Source organism: Dendrobates tinctorius, unplaced genomic scaffold, assembly GCF_039654945.1.
Source record: "Dendrobates tinctorius isolate UK_male_01 unplaced genomic scaffold, ASM3965494v1 ptg000086l, whole genome shotgun sequence".
Taxonomy (NCBI): domain Eukaryota; kingdom Metazoa; phylum Chordata; class Amphibia; order Anura; family Dendrobatidae; genus Dendrobates; species Dendrobates tinctorius.
Window position 1 is genome coordinate 1,352,697 of NW_027361754.1, and position 17,894 is coordinate 1,370,590.

A 17,894-nucleotide genomic window follows, 5' to 3' on the forward strand; every position below is an offset into this window, starting at 1 on the left:
CCAGCACGAGCACGCTGGTATCCAAGGTACACAGCGGGTAACTAAGCGCGCGCGGCGCTTAGTTACCCGCTGTTTACCTTGGATACCAGCTCCCAGCGTTTGCTTGCAGCACTGGGAGCTCGCAGATCGTTGGTCTCCCGCTGCCACATGCAGCGATGCGTGCTGGCCAGCGGGAGACCAACGATCACACAATGGCCCATTCCTGCACGATCAGCGATACCCGGGGGGGAGGGGGGGGGGTTGCTGATGCGTGCCACACACAGCGAGATCGCTGGCGCGTCACAATATCCGTGACTCATCAGCGATCTCGCTTAGTGTGAGGTACCCCTTAGACTAGGACTAGTCAGGTTTCACATTGGATTTATTACACAGCACAAGGTGTTTATTTATTTTACTCACTTATATAGTGCCATTAATTCCACAGCTTTACAGACATCACCGCTGTCCCCATTGGGGCGTGTTCAGATGAACTCTGTGCACGCGAGACCATCTAGCCTCAGTATTACTCAGCGCCGTCTGCGGTCTTTATATTACTCGGCTGTCTGGCCTCAGCATTGCTCGGTGCCATTTGCGGTCTCTATATAGCTCAGTGCCATCTGGCATCGGTATTACTCAGCTCCGTGTGCGGTCTCTATATTACTCGGCATGGTCTGGCCTCGGCATTGCTCGGTGCCGTCGGTGGTCTCAGCATTGCTCGGCACCATCTGCAGTCCATATATTGCTTGGTGCCGTTTGGCCTCAGTATTAATGGGTGCTATCTATGATCTCTATATTTCTCGGTGTCGTCTGCGATCTCTATATTTCTTGGTGCTGCTTGGCCTCTGCATTGATCGGCACTGTCTGGTCTCAGTATTGCTCGGCGCTGTCTGGTCTCGGTATTGCTCGGCGCTGTCTGGTCTCGGAATTGCTCGGTATTGTCTGGTCTCGGTATTGCTCGGCGCTAACTGGTCTCGGTATTGTCTGGTCTCGGTATTGCTCGGCGCTGTCTGGTCTCGGTATTGCTCGGCGCTGTCTGGTCTCGGTATTGCTCGGCGCTGTCTGGTCTCGGTATTGCTCGGCGCTGTCTGGTCTCGGTATTGCTCGGCGCTGTCTGGTCTCGGTATTGCTCGGCGCTGTCTGGTCTCGGTATTGCTCGGCGCTGTCTGGTCTCGGTATTGCTCGGCGCTGACTGGTTTCGGTATTGCTCGGCGCTGTCTGGTCTCGGTATTGCTCGGCGCTGTCTGGTCTCGGTATTGCTCGGCGCTGTCTGGTCTCGGTATTGCTCGGTATTGTCTGGTCTCGGTATTGCTCGGTATTGTGTGGTCTCGGTATTGCTCGGCGCTGACTGGTCTCGGTATTGCTCGGCGCTGACTGGTTTCGGTAATGCTCGGCGCTGTCTGGTCTCGGTATTGCTCGGCGCTGTCTGGTCTCGGTGTTGCTCGGCGCTGTCTGGTCTCGGTGTTGCTCGGCGCTGTCTGGTCTCGGTATTGCTCGGCGCTGTCTGGTCTCGGTATTGCTCAGCGCTGTCTGGTCTCGGTATGTCTTGATATTGCTCGTTATTGTCTGGTCTCGGTATTGCTCGGCGCTGACTGGTCTCGGTATTGCTCGGCGCTGTCTGGTCTCGGTATTGCTCGGCGCTGTCTGGTCTCGGTGTTGCTCGGCGCTTTCTGGTCTTGGTATTGCTCGGCGCTGTCTGGTCTCGGTATTGCTCGGCGCTGTCTGGTCTCGGTATTGCTCGGCGCTGTCTTGTCTCGGTGTTGCTTGGCGCTGTCTTGTCTCGGTGTTGCTCGGCGCTGTCTGATCTCGGTGTTGCTCGGCTCTGACTGGTCTCGGTGTTGCTCGGCGCTGACTGGTTTCGGTATTGCTCGGCGCTGACTGGTTTCGATATTGCTCGGCGCTGTCTGGTCTCGGTGTTGCTCGGCGCTGTCTGGTCTCGGTATTGCTCGGCGCTGACTGGTCTCGGTGTTGCTCGGCGCTTTCTGGTCTTGGTATTGCTCGGCGCTGACTGGTCTCGGTATTGCTCGGCGCTGTCTGGTCTCGGTATTGCTTGGCGCTGTCTGGTCTCGGTGTTGCTCGGCGCTTTCTGGTCTTGGTATTGCTCGGCGCTGACTGGTCTCGGTATTGCTCGGCGCTGTCTGGTTTCGGTATTGCTCGGCGCTGTCTGGTCTCGGTATTGCTCGGCGCTGTCTGGTCTCGGTATTGCTTGGCGCTGTCTGGTCTCGGTGTTGCTCTGCGCTTTCTGGTCTTGGTATTGCTCGGCGCTGACTGGTCTCGGTATTGCTCGGCGCTGTCTGGTCTCGGTATTGCTCGGCGCTGTCTGGTCTCGGTATTGCTCGGCGCTGTCTTGTCTCGGTGTTGCTTGGTGCTGACTGGTCTCGGTATTGCTCGGCGCTGTCTGGTCTCGGTGTTGCTCGGCGCTGACTGGTCTCGGTATTGCTCGGCGCTGACTGGTTTCGGTATTGCTCGGCGCTGACTGGTTTCGGTATTGCTTGGCGCTGTCTGGTCTCGGTGTTGCTCGGCGCTGTCTGGTCTCGGTATTGCTCGGCACTGTCTGGTCTCAGTATGTCTCAGTATTGCTCGGTATTGTCTGGTCTCGGTATTGCTCGGCGCTGACTGGTCTCGGTATTGCTCGGCGCTGTCTGGTCTCGGTATTCCTTGGCGCTGTCTGGTCTCAGTATTCCTTGGCGCTGTCTGGTCTTGGTATTGGTCAACCTTCAACATCCGCCACAAAGTTTATTGAAAAGTTGCAAAATTTCTCATTTTACAATGATTGAGCCGTACAAAGGACTGCAGAATTCCTTCAGTTTTCTCCCCTAAATAGAAAAACATTAATAATTTTTGCTTTTGCTCCTTATAATTGCATTGACACTTTGTATCTTGTGCCGTTTTCTCCTCCTCGCGTCCTTCTGACTGGCAGATACCTGGGAGGGCTGAGACTCCTACAAGCCACCTGCAAGAAATTCTACCAGTACTGCTCCGAGAAGGGGTGAGCATCTTCACCTCCGAGGCTTCATCAGCCGGGCGCGCAGCAGAAAGGGTTAAATCTGTTGTCATCTCTTTGCAGTATCGCTCTGTCCAAGCAGAACTTCACCCTGAAATATAACGTGAATATTCCACGCCAAGTGGTAAGTGTAAATTACTGGCGCCAGCTCTGTATGTCAGAGGTGTCAGAGATCGCTCCGTCCGGGGACCGGGATCAGGGTGACCAGACGGCACCAGGGTCTCCAGTGATGAGGACGACTGGGGAGAGGGCCTGAGGGGGGAGCTGCTCGGACTGCCTCTGCTGTTGGGTTTTATCAAAAGTCCCTTAGTCTCAATGCTAAAATATACTGAAATGTTTCTTCAGTTCTCTCCCCTCGCATGACATAACGTATCCTGTGCACAAAACACGCATTTCAGAAAAGCAAGAAAAAATATTCTCTGCTATATCTACAACATCTGCGGAAAGTAACAAATATAAAAGATAAAGTAACGGAACGTCTGTTGTTTTGCAGGGATTAGCCGGAAGCAGGTAATGGATGTTATTACTTATCTATTATGCCTCATATGTGCTATATCTGCAAGTAACCCCCGTGTAGACGAGTACACAGGAGCAGTATTATAGTAGTTATATTCTTTCACATAGGGGCAGTATTATAGCTGTTATATTCTTGTACATAAGGGCAGTATTATAGTAGTTATATTCTTGTACATAGGAGCAGTATTATAGTAGTTATATTCTTGTACATAGGAGCAGTATTATAGTAGTTGTATTCTTGTACATAGGAGCAGTATTATAGTAGTTGTATTCTTTCACATAGGGGCAGTATTATAGCTGTTATATTCTTGTACATAAGGGCAGTATTATAGTAGTTATATTCTTGTACATAGGAGCAGTATTATAGTAGTTATATTCTTGTACATAGGAGCAGTATTATAGTAGTTGTATTCTTGTACATAGGAGCAGTATCATAGTAGTTGTATTCTTGTACATAGGAGCAGTATTATAGTAGTTGTATTCTTGTACATAGGAGCAGTATTATAGTAGTTATATTCTTGTACATAGGAGCAGTATTATAGTAGTTATATTCTTGTACATAGGAGCAGTATTATAGTAGTTATATTCTTGTACATAGGAGCAGTATTATAGTAGTTGTATTCTTTCACATAGGGGCAGTATTATAGCTGTTATATTCTTGTACATAAGGGCAGTATTATAGTAGTTATATTCTTGTACATAGGGGGCAGTATTATAGTAGTTATATTCTTGTACATAGGAGCAGTATTATAGTAGTTATATTCTTGTACATAGGAGCAGTATTATAGTAGTTATATTCTTGTATATAGGGGCAGTATTATAGTAGTTATATTCTTGTACATAGGAGCAGTATTATAGTAGTTATATTCTTGTACATAGGGACAGTGTTATAGTAGTTATATTCTTGTACATAGGAGCAGTATTATAGTAGTTATATTCTTGTACAGTATATAGGGGTAGTATTATAGTAGTTATATTCTTGTACATAGGAGCAGTATTATAGTAGTTATATTCTTGTACATAGGGACAGTCTTATAGTAGTTATATTCTTGTACATAGGAACAGTATTATAGTAGTTATATTCTTGTACATAGGGGCAGTATTATAGTAGTTATTCTTGTACATAGGGGCAGTATTATAGTAGTTATATTCTTGTATATAGGGGCAGTATTATAGTAGTTATATTCTTGTACATAGGAGCAGTATTATAGTAGTTATATTCTTGTACATAGGGACAGTCTTATAGTAGTTATATTCTTGTACATAGGAGCAGTCTTATAGTAGTTATATTCTTGTATATAGGGGCAGTATTATAGTAGTTATATTCTTGTACATAGGAGCAGTATTATAGTAGTTATATTCTTGTACATAGGGACAGTCTTATAGTAGTTATATTCTTGTACATAGGAACAGTATTATAGTAGTTATATTCTTGTACATAGGGGCAGTATTATAGTAGTTATTCTTGTACATAGGGGACAGTCTTATAGTAGTTATATTCTTGTACATAGGGACAGTCTTAGGGTGTGTGCACACGCTGCGGATTCTGCTGCGGATCCGCAGTGGATTTGGCCCTGTGGATCCGGAGCAGTTTCTGCTGCGTTGTACAGTACCTTTATTTTCTATGTAAAATGAAAACCGCAGTGCACATGCTGCGGAATTTTCCTCCGGATTTGCTGCGGTTTCAAAACCGCAGAAGGAATCGACATGTCAATTCTTTCTGCGGATTCCGCTGCGGTTTGCCATCTGCTCCATTGTAGAGATGATAAACCGCAGGGCAAACCCGCAGGCTAGTCCGCAGATAAACCGCAGGTCTTCTGCCCTGCGGATTTACCTGCGGCTTTTACTAAATCCGCGCGGACAAATCCGCAGAGCATTCCGCAGCGTGTGCACACACCCTTATAGTAGTTATATTCTTGTACATAGGAGCAGTATTATAGTAGTTATATTCTTGTACATAGGGGCAGTATTATAGTAGTTATATTCTTGTACATAAGTGCAGTATTATAGTAGTTATATTCTTGTACATAGGAGCAGTATTATAGTAATTATATTCATGTACATAGGAGCAGTATTATAGTAATTATATTCTTGTACATAGGGGGCAGTATTATAGTAGTTATATTCATGTATATAGGGGCAGTATTATAGTAGTTATATTCTTGTACATAGGGGCATTCATATAGTAGTTATATTCTTGTACATAGGGGCAGTCTTATAGTAGTTATATTCTTGTACATAGGGGGCAGTCTTATAGTATATTCTTGTACATAGGAGCAGTATTATAGTAGTTATATTCATGTACATAGCAGTATTACAGTAATTATATTCTTGTACATAGGGGGCAGTATTATAGTAAATGTATTCTTGTACATAGGGGAAAGTATTATAATAGTTATATTCTTGTACATAGAGGGCAGTCTTATAGTAGTTATATTCTTGTACATAGGGGGCAGTATTATAGTAGTTATATTCATGTACATAGGAGCAGTATTATAGTAAATATATTCTTGTACATAGGGGGCAGTATTATAGTAGTTATATTCTTGTATATAGGAGTAGTATTATCGTAGTTATATTCTTGTATATAGGGGCAGTATTGTAGTAGTTATATTCTTGTACATAGGGGAAGTCTTATAGTAGTTATATTCTTGTACATAGGGGCAGTATTATAGTAGCTATATCCTTGTACATAGGGGGCAGTCTTATAGTATATTCTTGTACATAGGAGCAGTATTATAGTAGTTATATTCATGTACATAGCAGCAGTATTACAGTAATTATATTCTTGTACATAGGGGGCAGTATTATAGTAAATATATTCTTGTACATAGCGGAAAGTATTATAATAGTTATTTTCATGTACATAGGAGCAGTATTATAGTAAATATATTCTTGTACATAGGGGGCAGTATTATAGTAGTTATATTCTTGTACATAGGGGGCAGTATTATAACAGTTATATTCATGTACATAGGGGGCAGTATTATAGTAGTTATATTCTTGTATATAGGAGTAGTATTATCGTAGTTATATTCTTGTATATAGGGGCAGTATTATAGTAGTTATATTCTTGTACATAGGGGAAGTCTTATAGTAGTTATATTCTTGTACATAGGGGCAGTATTATAGTAGTTATATCCTTGTACATACAGTAAGGGCAGTATTATAGTAGTTATATTCTTGTACATAGGGGGCAGTATTATAGTAGTTATATTCTTGTATATAGGGGGCAGTCTTATAGTAGTTATATTCTTGTACATAGGAGGCAGTATTATAGTAGTTATATTCTTGTATATAGGAGTAGTATTATAGTAGTTATATTCTTGTATATAGGGGCAGTATTATAGTAGTTATATTTTTGTACATAGGGGCAGTATTATAGTAGTTATATTCTTGTTCTTAGGGGGCAGTCTTATAGTAGTTATATTGTACATAGGAGCAGTATTATAGTAGTTATATGCATGTACATAGGAGCAGTATTACAGTAATTATATTCTTGTACATAGGGGGCAGTATTATAGTAGTTATATTCTTGTACATAGGGGCAGTCTTATAATAGTTATATTCTTGTACATAGGGGGCAGTCTTATAGTAGTTATATTCTTGTACATAGGGGCAGTCTTATAGTAGTTATATTCTTGTACATAGGGGCAGTCTTATAATAGTTATATTCTTGTACATAGGGGGCAGTCTTATAGTAGTTATATTCTTGTACATAGGAGGCAGTATTATAGTAGTTATATTCTTGTACATAGGGGGCAGTATTATAGTAGTTATATTTTTGTACATAGGATCAGTATTATAGTAGTTATATTCATGTACATAGCAGCAGTATTATAGTAAATATATTCTTGTACATAGGGGAAAGTATTATAATAGTTATATTCTTGTACATAGGGAGCAGTCTTATAGTAGTTATATTCTTGTACATAGGGGGCAGTATTATAACAGTTATATTCATGTACATAGGGGGCAATATTATAGTAATTATATTCTTGTACATAGGGGGCAGTATTATAGTAGTTATATTCTTGTATATAGGAGTAGTATTATCGTAGTTATATTCTTGTACATAGGGGCAGTCTTATAGTAGTTATATTCTTGTACATAGGGGCAGTCTTATAGTAGTTATATTCTTGTACATAGGGGCAGTCTTATAATAGTTATATTCTTGTACATAGGGGGCAGTCTTATAGTAGTTATATTCTTGTACATAGGAGGCAGTATTATAGTAGTTATATTCTTGTACATAGTGGGCAGTATTATAGTAGTTATATTTTTGTACATAGGATCAGTATTATAGTAGTTATATTCATGTACATAGCAGCAGTATTACAGTAATTATATTTTTGTACATAGGGGGCAGTATTATAGTAAGTATATTCTTGTACATAGGGGAAAGTATTATAATAGTTATATTCTTGTACATAGGGGGCAGTCTTATAGTAGTTATATTCTTGTACATAGGGGGCAGTATTATAACAGTTATATTCATGTACATAGGGGGCAGTATTATAGTAATTATATTCTTGTACATAGGGGGCAGTATTATAGTAGTTATATTCTTGTATATAGGAGTAGTATTATCGTAGTTATATTCATGTACATAGGGGGCAGTATTATAGTAGTTATATTCTTGTACATAGGGGCAGTCTTATAGTAGTTATATTCTTGTACATAGGGGCAGTATTATAGTAGTTATATCCTTGTACATAGGGGGCAGTCTTATAGTATATTCTTGTACATAGGAGCAGTATTATAGTAGTTATATTCATGTACATAGCAGCAGTATTACAGTAATTATATTCTTGTACATAGGGGGCAGTATTATAGTAAATATATTCTTGTACATAGGGGAAAGTATTATGATAGTTATATTCTTGTACATAGGGGCAGTCTTATAGTAGTTATATTCTTGTACATAGGGGGCAGTATTATAACAGTTATATTCATGTACATAGGAGCAGTATTATAGTAAATATATTCTTGTACATAGGGGGCAGTATTATAGTAGTTATATTCTTGTACATAGGGGGCAGTATTATAACAGTTATATTCATGTACATAGGAGCAGTATTATAGTAATTATATTCTTGTACATAGGGGGCAGTATTATAGTAGTTATATTCTTGTATATAGGAGTAGTATTATCGTAGTTATATTCTTGTACATAGGAGCAGTATTATAGTAGTTATATTCTTGCACATAGGAGCAGTATTATAGTAGTTATATTCTTGTACATAGGAGCAGTATTATAGTAGTTATATTCTTGTACATAGGGGCAGTATTATAGTAGTTATATTCTTGTACATAGGGGCAGTCTTATAGTAGTTATATTCTTGTACATAGGGGCAGTATTATAGTAGTTATATCCTTGTACATACAGTAAGGGCAGTATTATAGTAGTTACATTCTTGTACATAGGGGGCAGTATTATAGTAGTTATATTCTTGTATATAGGGGGCAGTCTTATCGTAGTTATATTCTTGTACATAGGAGGCAGTATTATAGTAGTTATATTCTTGTATATAGGAGTAGTATTATAGTAGTTATATTCTTGTATATAGGGGCAGTATTATAGTAGTTATATTTTTGTACATAGGGGCAGTATTATAGTAGTTATATTCTTGTTCATAGGGGGCAGTCTTATAGTAGTTATATTGTACATAGGAGCAGTATTATAGTAGTTATATTCATGTACATAGGAGCAGTATTACAGTAATTATATTCTTGTACATAGGGGTCAGTATTATAGTAGTTATATTCTTGCACATCGGGGGAAGTATTATAGTAGTTATATTCTTGTACATAGGGGCAGTATTATCGGAGTTATAGTCTTGTACATACAGTAAGGGCAGTATTATAGTAGTTATGTTCTTTTACATAGGGGGCAGTATTATAGTAGTTATATTCTTGTATATAGAAGTAGTATTATAGTAGTTATATTCTTGTATATAGGGGCAGTATTATAGTAGTTATATTCTTGTACATAGGGGCAGTCTTATAATAGTTATATTCTTGTACATAGGGGGCAGTCTTATAGTAGTTATATTCTTGTACATAGGGGCAGTCTTATAGTAGTTATATTCTTGTACATAGGGGCAGTCTTATAATAGTTATATTCTTGTACACAGGGGGCAGTCTTATAGTAGTTGTATACTTGTACATAGGGGGCAGTATTTTAGTAGTTATGTTCTTGTACATAGAGGCAGTATTATAGTAGTTCTATACTTGTACATAGGAGCAGTATTATAGTAGTTATATTCATGTACATAGGAGCAGTATTACAGTAATTATATTCTTGTACATAGGGGGGAAGTATTATAGTAGTTATATTCTTGTACATAGGGGGGAAGTATTATAGTAGTTATATTCTTGTACATAGGGGCAGTATTATCAGAGTTATAGTCTTGTACATACAGTAAGGGCAGTATTATAGTAGTTATATTCTTTTACATAGGGGGCAGTATTATAGTAGTTATATTCTTGTACATAGGGGGCAGTATTATAGTAGTTATATTTTTGTATATAGGATCAGTATTATAGTAGTTGTATACTTGTACATAGGGGCAGTATTATAGTAGTTATATTCTTGTACATAGGGGGCAGTAATAATAATAATCTTAATCTTTATTTTTATATAGCGCTAACATATTCCGCAGCGCTTTACAGTTTGCACACATTATCATCACTGTCCCTGATGGGACTCACAATCTAAATTCCCTATCAGTATGTCTTTTGAATGTGGGAGGAAACCGGAGTACCCAGAGGAAACCCACGCAACATGGGGAGAACATACAAACTCCTTGCAGATGTTGTCCTTGGTGGGATTTGAACCCAGGACCCCAGCGCTGCAATGCTATCCACTGAGCCACCGTGCTGCCCATAGTAGTTATATTCTTGTATATAGGGGCTGTCTTATAGTAGTTATATTCTTGTACATAGGGGCAGTCTTATAGTAGTTATATTCTTGTACATAGGGGCAGTATTATAGTAGTTATATTCTTGTATATAGGGGCAGTATTATAGTAGTTATATTCTTATATATAAGGGCAGTATTATAGTAGTTATATTCTTGTACATAGGAGTAGTATTATTGTAGTTATATTCTTGTACATAGGGGCAGTATTATAGTAGTTATATTCTTGTACATAGGGGGCAGTATTATAGAAGTTATATTCTTGTGCATAGGGGGCAGTATTATAGAAGTTATATTCTTGTGCATAGGGGGCAGTATTATAGTAGTTATATTCTTGTACGTAGGAGCAGTATTATAGTAGTTATATTCTTTTACATAGGGGGCAGTATTATAGTAGTTATAGTCTTGTACATAGGGGGCAGTATTATAATAGTTATCTTCTTGCTTCTGTGGTAATTTCTGGGATTTGTGGTGTTTCTTGCTCTGATTATTTACTCGTAATATGATTTTTTCCTATTATTGTTTTTCCTTTCTATAATTGGACATTTTGCCTCTCAGATGAAGAAGTTTGTGTTTCTCTCCCATTTTCCTGCTTCTTATTCATTGTACTTTTGTGTTTTCATGGAAAATAATCTGATTACTTTTTTCTTCTTTACAATTTGACAGACTTTTTTCCCATTTTCTGTGTAAATGAAGCAGTGGCCGTCGGTCTCCGCTCGTCTTCTCTGCACATTATGAATGAGTTTATTGCGGCTGCAGATGGAGGATTGTAAATTGGTGTTTATCATACAATGCATCGTCCTCCGGCAGCGATGTGCTGCGCCGTCACCGCTATGCTGCCTCTCCAGCCCCTTCTCTGTGTGTTCAGAGCCGCTCGGAGTAATTTACTGACACTTCTACAAATGGCAGCAACACATTCATGAGCGCTCGCACTGTCAAAGGGTATTTAATTTTAATAGTGCGCAGATTGGCTCTTTTCCGGGGATGGAGCCATCACTTACACTGCGCCTCCTGCTGATGGCACCTGGTACCGGGACTCGGATCCAGCGCAGTTATCCACCAATATTTCTGCTTTATTTCTCTCAGCGCCATCGTGTCCGCAACGCTGAAATGTCTGATGGAGTTCTACAATCTCACAGAGGATGTAAGTGGCTGCAGGCGACGGTATCACATGATAGGATTAGATACACAACTCGGCAGACAGTATCACACAGGATAGGAATAGATACGTGGCTCAGCAGACAGTATCACACAGGATAGGATTAGATACATGGCTCAGCAGACAGTATCACACAGGATAGGATTAGATACATGGCTCAGCAGACAGTATCACACAGGATAGGATTAGATACATGGCTCAGCAGTCAGTATCACACAGGATAGGATTAGATACGTGGCTCAGCAGACAGTATCACACAGGATAGGATTAGATACGTGGCTCAGCAGACAGTATCACACAGGATAGGATTAGATACATGGCTCAGCAGACCGTATCACACAGGATAGGATTAGATACACGGCTCAGCAGACAGTATCACACAGGATAGGATTAGATACACGGCTCAGCAGTCAGCATCGCACAGGATAAGATTAGATACATAGCTCAGCAGACAGTATCGCACAGGATAGGATTAGATACAGCCCAGCAGTCAGTATCACACACGATAGGATTAGATACGCAGCTCAGCAGTCAGCATCACACGGAAAAGGATTAGATACTAGGGCTCAGCAGACAGTATCACACAGGATAAGATTAGATATACGGCTCCGCACACAATATCAAACAGGATGGGATTAGATACATGGCTCAGCAGACAGTATCACACAGGATAGGATTAGATACACTGCTCAGCAGTCAGTATCACACAGGATAGGATTAGCTACACGGCTCAGCAGTCAGTATCACACAGGATGAGATTAGATACATAGCTCAGCAGACAGTATCACTCAGGATAGGATTAGATACAGCCCAGCAGTCAGTATCACACACGATAGGATTAGAAATGCAGCTCAGCAGTCAGTATCACACAGGATAGGATTAGATACACGGCTCAGCAGACAGTATCACACAGGATAGGATTAGATACACAGCTCAGCAGTCAGCATCACACAGGATGAGATTAGATACATAGCTCAGCAGACAGTATCACACAGGATAGGATTAGATACAGCCCAGCAGTCAGTATCACACACGATAGGATTAGATATGCAGCTCAGCAGTCAGTATCACACAGGATAGGATTAGATATACGGCTACGCAAACAGGATGGGATTAGATTCCTGGCTCAGCAGACAGTATCACACAGGATAGGATTAGATACACTGCTCAGCAGTCAGTATCACACAGGATAGGATTAGCTACACGGCTCAGCAGTCAGTATCACACATGATAGGATTAGATACACGGCTCAGCAGACAGTATAACACAGGATAGGTTTAGATACACGCTCAGCAGACAGTATCACACAAGATAGGATTAGATACACGGCTCAGCAGTTAGTATTACACAGGATAGGATTAGATACACGGCTCAGCAGACAGTATAACACAGGATAGGATTAGATACACGCTCAGCAGACAGTATCACACAAGATAGGATTAGATACACGGCTCAGCAGTTAGTATTACACAGAATAGGATTAGATACACGGCTCAGCAGTCAGCATCACACAGGATAAGATTAGATACACTGCTCAGCAGTCAGCATCACACGGAAAAGGATTAGATACAAAGGCTCAGCAGACAGTATCACACAGGATAGGATTATATATACGGCTCCACACAGTATCACACAGGATGGGATTAGATGCATGGCTCAGCAGTCAGTATCACACACGATAGGATTAGATGCGCAGCTCAGCAGTCAGTATCACACAGGATAGGATTAGATACACTGCTCAGCAGTCAGCATCACACGGAAAAGGATTAGATACAAAGGCTCAGCAGACAGTATCACACAGGATAGGATTAGATATACGGCTCCGCACACAGTATCACACAGGATGGGATTAGATGCATGGCTCAGCAGACAGTATCACACAGGATAGGATTAGATACACGGCTCGCAGACAGTATCACACAGGATAGGATTAGATACACGGCTCAGCAGACAGTATCACACAGGATTAGATACACGGCTCAGCACACAGTATCACACAGGATGGGATTAGATGCATGGCTCAGCAGACAGTATCACACAGGATAGGATTAGATATACGGCTCGCAGACAGTATCACACAGGATAGGATTAGATACACGGCTCAGCAGACAGTATCACACAGGATTAGATACACGGCTCAGCAGACAGTATCACACAGGAGAGGATTAGATACACGGCTCAGTAGACAGTATCACACAGGAGAGGATTAGATACACGGCTCAGCAGACAGTATCACACAGGATAGGATGAGATGCATGGCTCAGCAGACAGTATCACACAGGATTAGATACACGGCTCAGCAGACAGTATCACACAGGAGAGGATTAGATACACGGCTCAGCAGACAGTATCACACAGGATAGGATTAGATACATGGCTCAGCAGACAGTCACACAGGATAAGATTAGATACATGGCTCTGCAGACAGTATCACACAGGATAGGAATAGATACACGGCTCAGCAGTCAGTATCACACAGGATAGGATTAGATACACGGCTCAGCAGACAGTATCACACAGGATAGGATTAGATACACGGCTCTGCAGACAGTATCACACAGGATAGGAATAGATACACGGCTCAGCAGACAGTATCACACAGGATAGGATTAGATACACGGCTCAGCAGACAGTATCACACAGGATAGGATTAGATACACGGCTCAGCAGTCAGTATCACACAGGATAGGATTAGATACACAGCTCAGCAGACAGTATCACACAGGATAGGATTAGATACATGGCTCTGCAGACAGTATCACACAGGATAGGAATAGATACACGGCTCAGCAGTCAGTATCACACAGGATAGGATTAGATACACGGCTCAGCAGACAGTATCACACAGGATTAGATACACGGCTCAGCAGACAGTATCACACAGGATAGGATTAGATACACGGCTCGCAGACAGTATCACACAGGATAGGATTAGATACACGGCTCAGCAGACAGTATCACACAGGATTAGATACACGGCTCAGCAGACAGTATCACACAGGAGAGGATTAGATACACGGCTCAGTAGACAGTATCACACAGGAGAGGATTAGATACACGGCTCAGCAGACAGTATCACACAGGATAGGATGAGATGCATGGCTCAGCAGACAGTATCACACAGGATTAGATACACGGCTCAGCAGACAGTATCACACAGGAGAGGATTAGATACACGGCTCAGCAGACAGTATCACACAGGATAGGATTAGATACATGGCTCAGCAGACAGTATCACACAGGATAGGATTAGATACATGGCTCTGCAGACAGTATCACACAGGATAGGAATAGATACACGGCTCAGCAGTCAGTATCACACAGGATAGGATTAGATACACGGCTCAGCAGACAGTATCACACAGGATAGGATTAGATACATGGCTCTGCAGACAGTGTCACACAGGATAGGAATAGATACACGGCTCAGCAGACAGTATCACACAGGATAGGATTAGATACACGGCTCAGCAGACAGTATCACACAGGATAGGATTAGATACACGGCTCAGCAGCCAGTATCACACAGGATAGGATTAGATACACAGCTCAGCAGACAGTATCACACAGGATAGGATTAGATACATGGCTCTGCAGACAGTATCACACAGGATAGGAATAGATACACGGCTCAGCAGTCAGTATCACACAGGATAGGATTAGATACACGGCTCAGCAGACAGTATCACACAGGATAGGATTAGATACATGGCTCTGCAGACAGTATCACACAGGATAGGAATAGATACACGGCTCAGCAGACAGTATCACACAGGATAGGATTAGATACACGGCTCAGCAGACAGTATCACACAGGATAGGATTAGATACACAGCTCAGCACTGCAGTCAGTATCACGCAGGAGAGGATTAGATACACAGCTCAACAGTCAGTACTGCACATGTTGGGATTAGATACACTGCTCAGCAGACATAATCACTTAGATACACCAAGTAAGCCATGAGACCCTTCTCTGTCCTGGGCGGTGGTAATGTATAAGCGTGGGTGTTTCTTCATTGTTTTGGGGGTTTGGCTTTACTGCCTGTGTGGCTTTACTGTTCTGGGGGTGTGGCTTAACTGTTCTGGGGGTGTGGCTTAGCGCCATCCTTTTTGCCATTGGTTATAATCAGTCTGGGGCCGTTCTGTCTCTGTTGTAGGATCTTCCAAAGACGATGCAGCCAAATTTCATTCTGGATGTTGAGAAAGAAGAACTGTTTATAACGGCCGGACTTCAGGACCGCGTGGTACAGGTGACGAACTGAGGGTCGTCTCTGCCTCCGAACAGTAGCCCATATATAATAGTATATAAAGTAGCGGCGGTGGAGTTGCCATGGTGGTGGAGACTGAGGCTTGTCAGATGTATCACGTGACCCTCCACTCTGTGTATAGTGTGTCCCTTATATTGGAGCTGAATGAGTCTGTCTTTTATTAAGGTCTATGAGGGGCTCATCTACATGGACTTCAGCCGACCCATCATGGAGGAGCAGGGTTATGGTGAGTGCTACCATTTATATTGTTGTCCCCTCCAGTCATGGTACTGTCACCCGGTCTCCAGTACACGAGGCCTGCAGAGTATTGCATCCACTTACCTGCAAGATCAGTTCTGTTCTGGCCACAGCATCCATCTGCATCACGTGACTTGCTGTCAGTCTTACATTGTTGCCATCCATATAATTCATTGTATACGATAATTTATGTCTGGATGTTTCACAGGAAACTATGTTCACATGGATGCGAGTTCTGCACCACCGTTCTGGCTCGCCTATCTGCGGGATCCCAGCGACTCCGGCGTCATCCACAATAATGTCCGGCAACGCTGGCAGAATGGTGAGAAAATCCATTGTTCTCCAGTCACTGTATCCAATCCTATCCTGTGTGATACTGTTTGCTGAGCTGTGTATCTAATCCTCCATTTCCTTGCAGGTGACCCCGAGGTTACTGAGGCCATGGCGATATTTGCTGAGCTGACTGATAAAGCAATGTAAGCTTTGGCCGTTTCCCGTGCCATCCCGCGGCCCCCGCTTCCCCTGCCATCCCATGGACTCTGATATTCTGCGATCCCCGCTTCTCCCGTGGTCCCTGCAGACCCCACTTCCCCAGCTGTTCTGCGGCCCCCAATTCCCCTGCTGTCCCATGGCCCCCACTTCCCTCTCTGCCCCTGCCGTTCCACAGCCCACGCTTTTCCTGTCATCTCACAGCCTCTGATGTTCCGCGGCCTCGCTTCCCCCGTGGTCCCCGCAGCCCCCACTGCCCCTGCTGTCCCACTGCCCCTGCTGTCCCACTGCCCCTGCTGTCCCACTGCCCCTGCTGTCCCGCGGCCCCTGCTGTCCCCGCTTCTCCTGCCGTCCCGCGGCCCTCACTTTTCCTGCCGCCTCATGGCCTCTGATGTTCCGCGGCCCCCATTTTTACCCGCTTCCCCTGCTGTCCCGTGGCCCACACTGTTCCACGGCTCCCACTGCTGAAGTTGGAGGTTGAGCCCCTGTAATTTGGCTGATTGCATTAGTTACAGATTCCTGGTGTTGATGGAGGTGACATGTTCGTTCGTCCTTTCTTCCAGGGCAGCTATAGAGGAGAAGAACTGGGAGGAACTAGCCGAGCTGATGAAGAGGAATCTGTCCCTGAGGAGGTAGCTAACCCCAAGGTGTCAGAATGATGGAACCCTCCGCGTGTGTATAGGTCCCGCAGGGTCTATGATTGCCGAGCTGCAGCTGATGGGCCTACGTCTGATGTACATACAGTTGTGGCCAAAAGTATTGACACCCCTGCAATTCTGTCAGATAATACTCAGTTTCTTCCTGAAAATGATTGCAAACACAAATTCTTTGGCATTATTATCTTCATTTAATTTGTCTTAAATGAAAAAACACAAAAAGAATTGTCCTAAAGCCAAATTGGATATAATTCCACACCAAACATAAAAAGGAGGGTGGACAAAAGTATTGGCACTGTTCGAAAAATCATGTGATGCTTCTCTAATTTGTGTAATTAACAGCACCTGTAACTTACCTGTGGCACCTAACAGGTGTTGGCAATAACTAAATCACACTTGCAGCCAGTTGACATGGATTAAAGTTGACTCAACCTCTGTCCTGTGTCCTTGTGTGTACCACATTGAGCATGGAGAAAAGAAAGAAGACCAAAGAACTGTCTGAGGACTTGAGAAACCAAATTGTGAGGAAGCATGAGCAATCTCAAGGCTACAAGTCCATCTCCAAAGACCTGAATGTTCCTGTGTCTACCGTGCGCAGTGTCATCAAGAAGTTTAAAGCCCATGGCACTGTGGTTAACCTCCCTAGATGTGGACGGAAAAGAAAAAT

The 17,894-nt window shown here is 42.6% G+C and overlaps 1 protein-coding gene across 1 annotated transcript in view; it reads left to right on the forward strand.

Annotated features, from left to right (window-relative positions):
- LOC141097604 (uncharacterized) overlaps window positions 1–17,894 on the forward strand; it is a 59,134-nt gene that overhangs the window by 32,367 nt on the left and 8,873 nt on the right. The window contains exons 12-20 of the mRNA XM_073584858.1: window positions 2,897–2,965; window positions 3,044–3,104; window positions 3,474–3,490; window positions 11,505–11,562; window positions 15,735–15,827; window positions 16,011–16,071; window positions 16,291–16,404; window positions 16,501–16,558; window positions 17,135–17,203. Of these exons, the coding sequence (XP_073440959.1) occupies window positions 2,897–2,965; window positions 3,044–3,104; window positions 3,474–3,490; window positions 11,505–11,562; window positions 15,735–15,827; window positions 16,011–16,071; window positions 16,291–16,404; window positions 16,501–16,558; window positions 17,135–17,203 (600 nt within the window). The remainder of the gene's footprint in view (window positions 1–2,896; window positions 2,966–3,043; window positions 3,105–3,473; window positions 3,491–11,504; window positions 11,563–15,734; window positions 15,828–16,010; window positions 16,072–16,290; window positions 16,405–16,500; window positions 16,559–17,134; window positions 17,204–17,894) is intronic.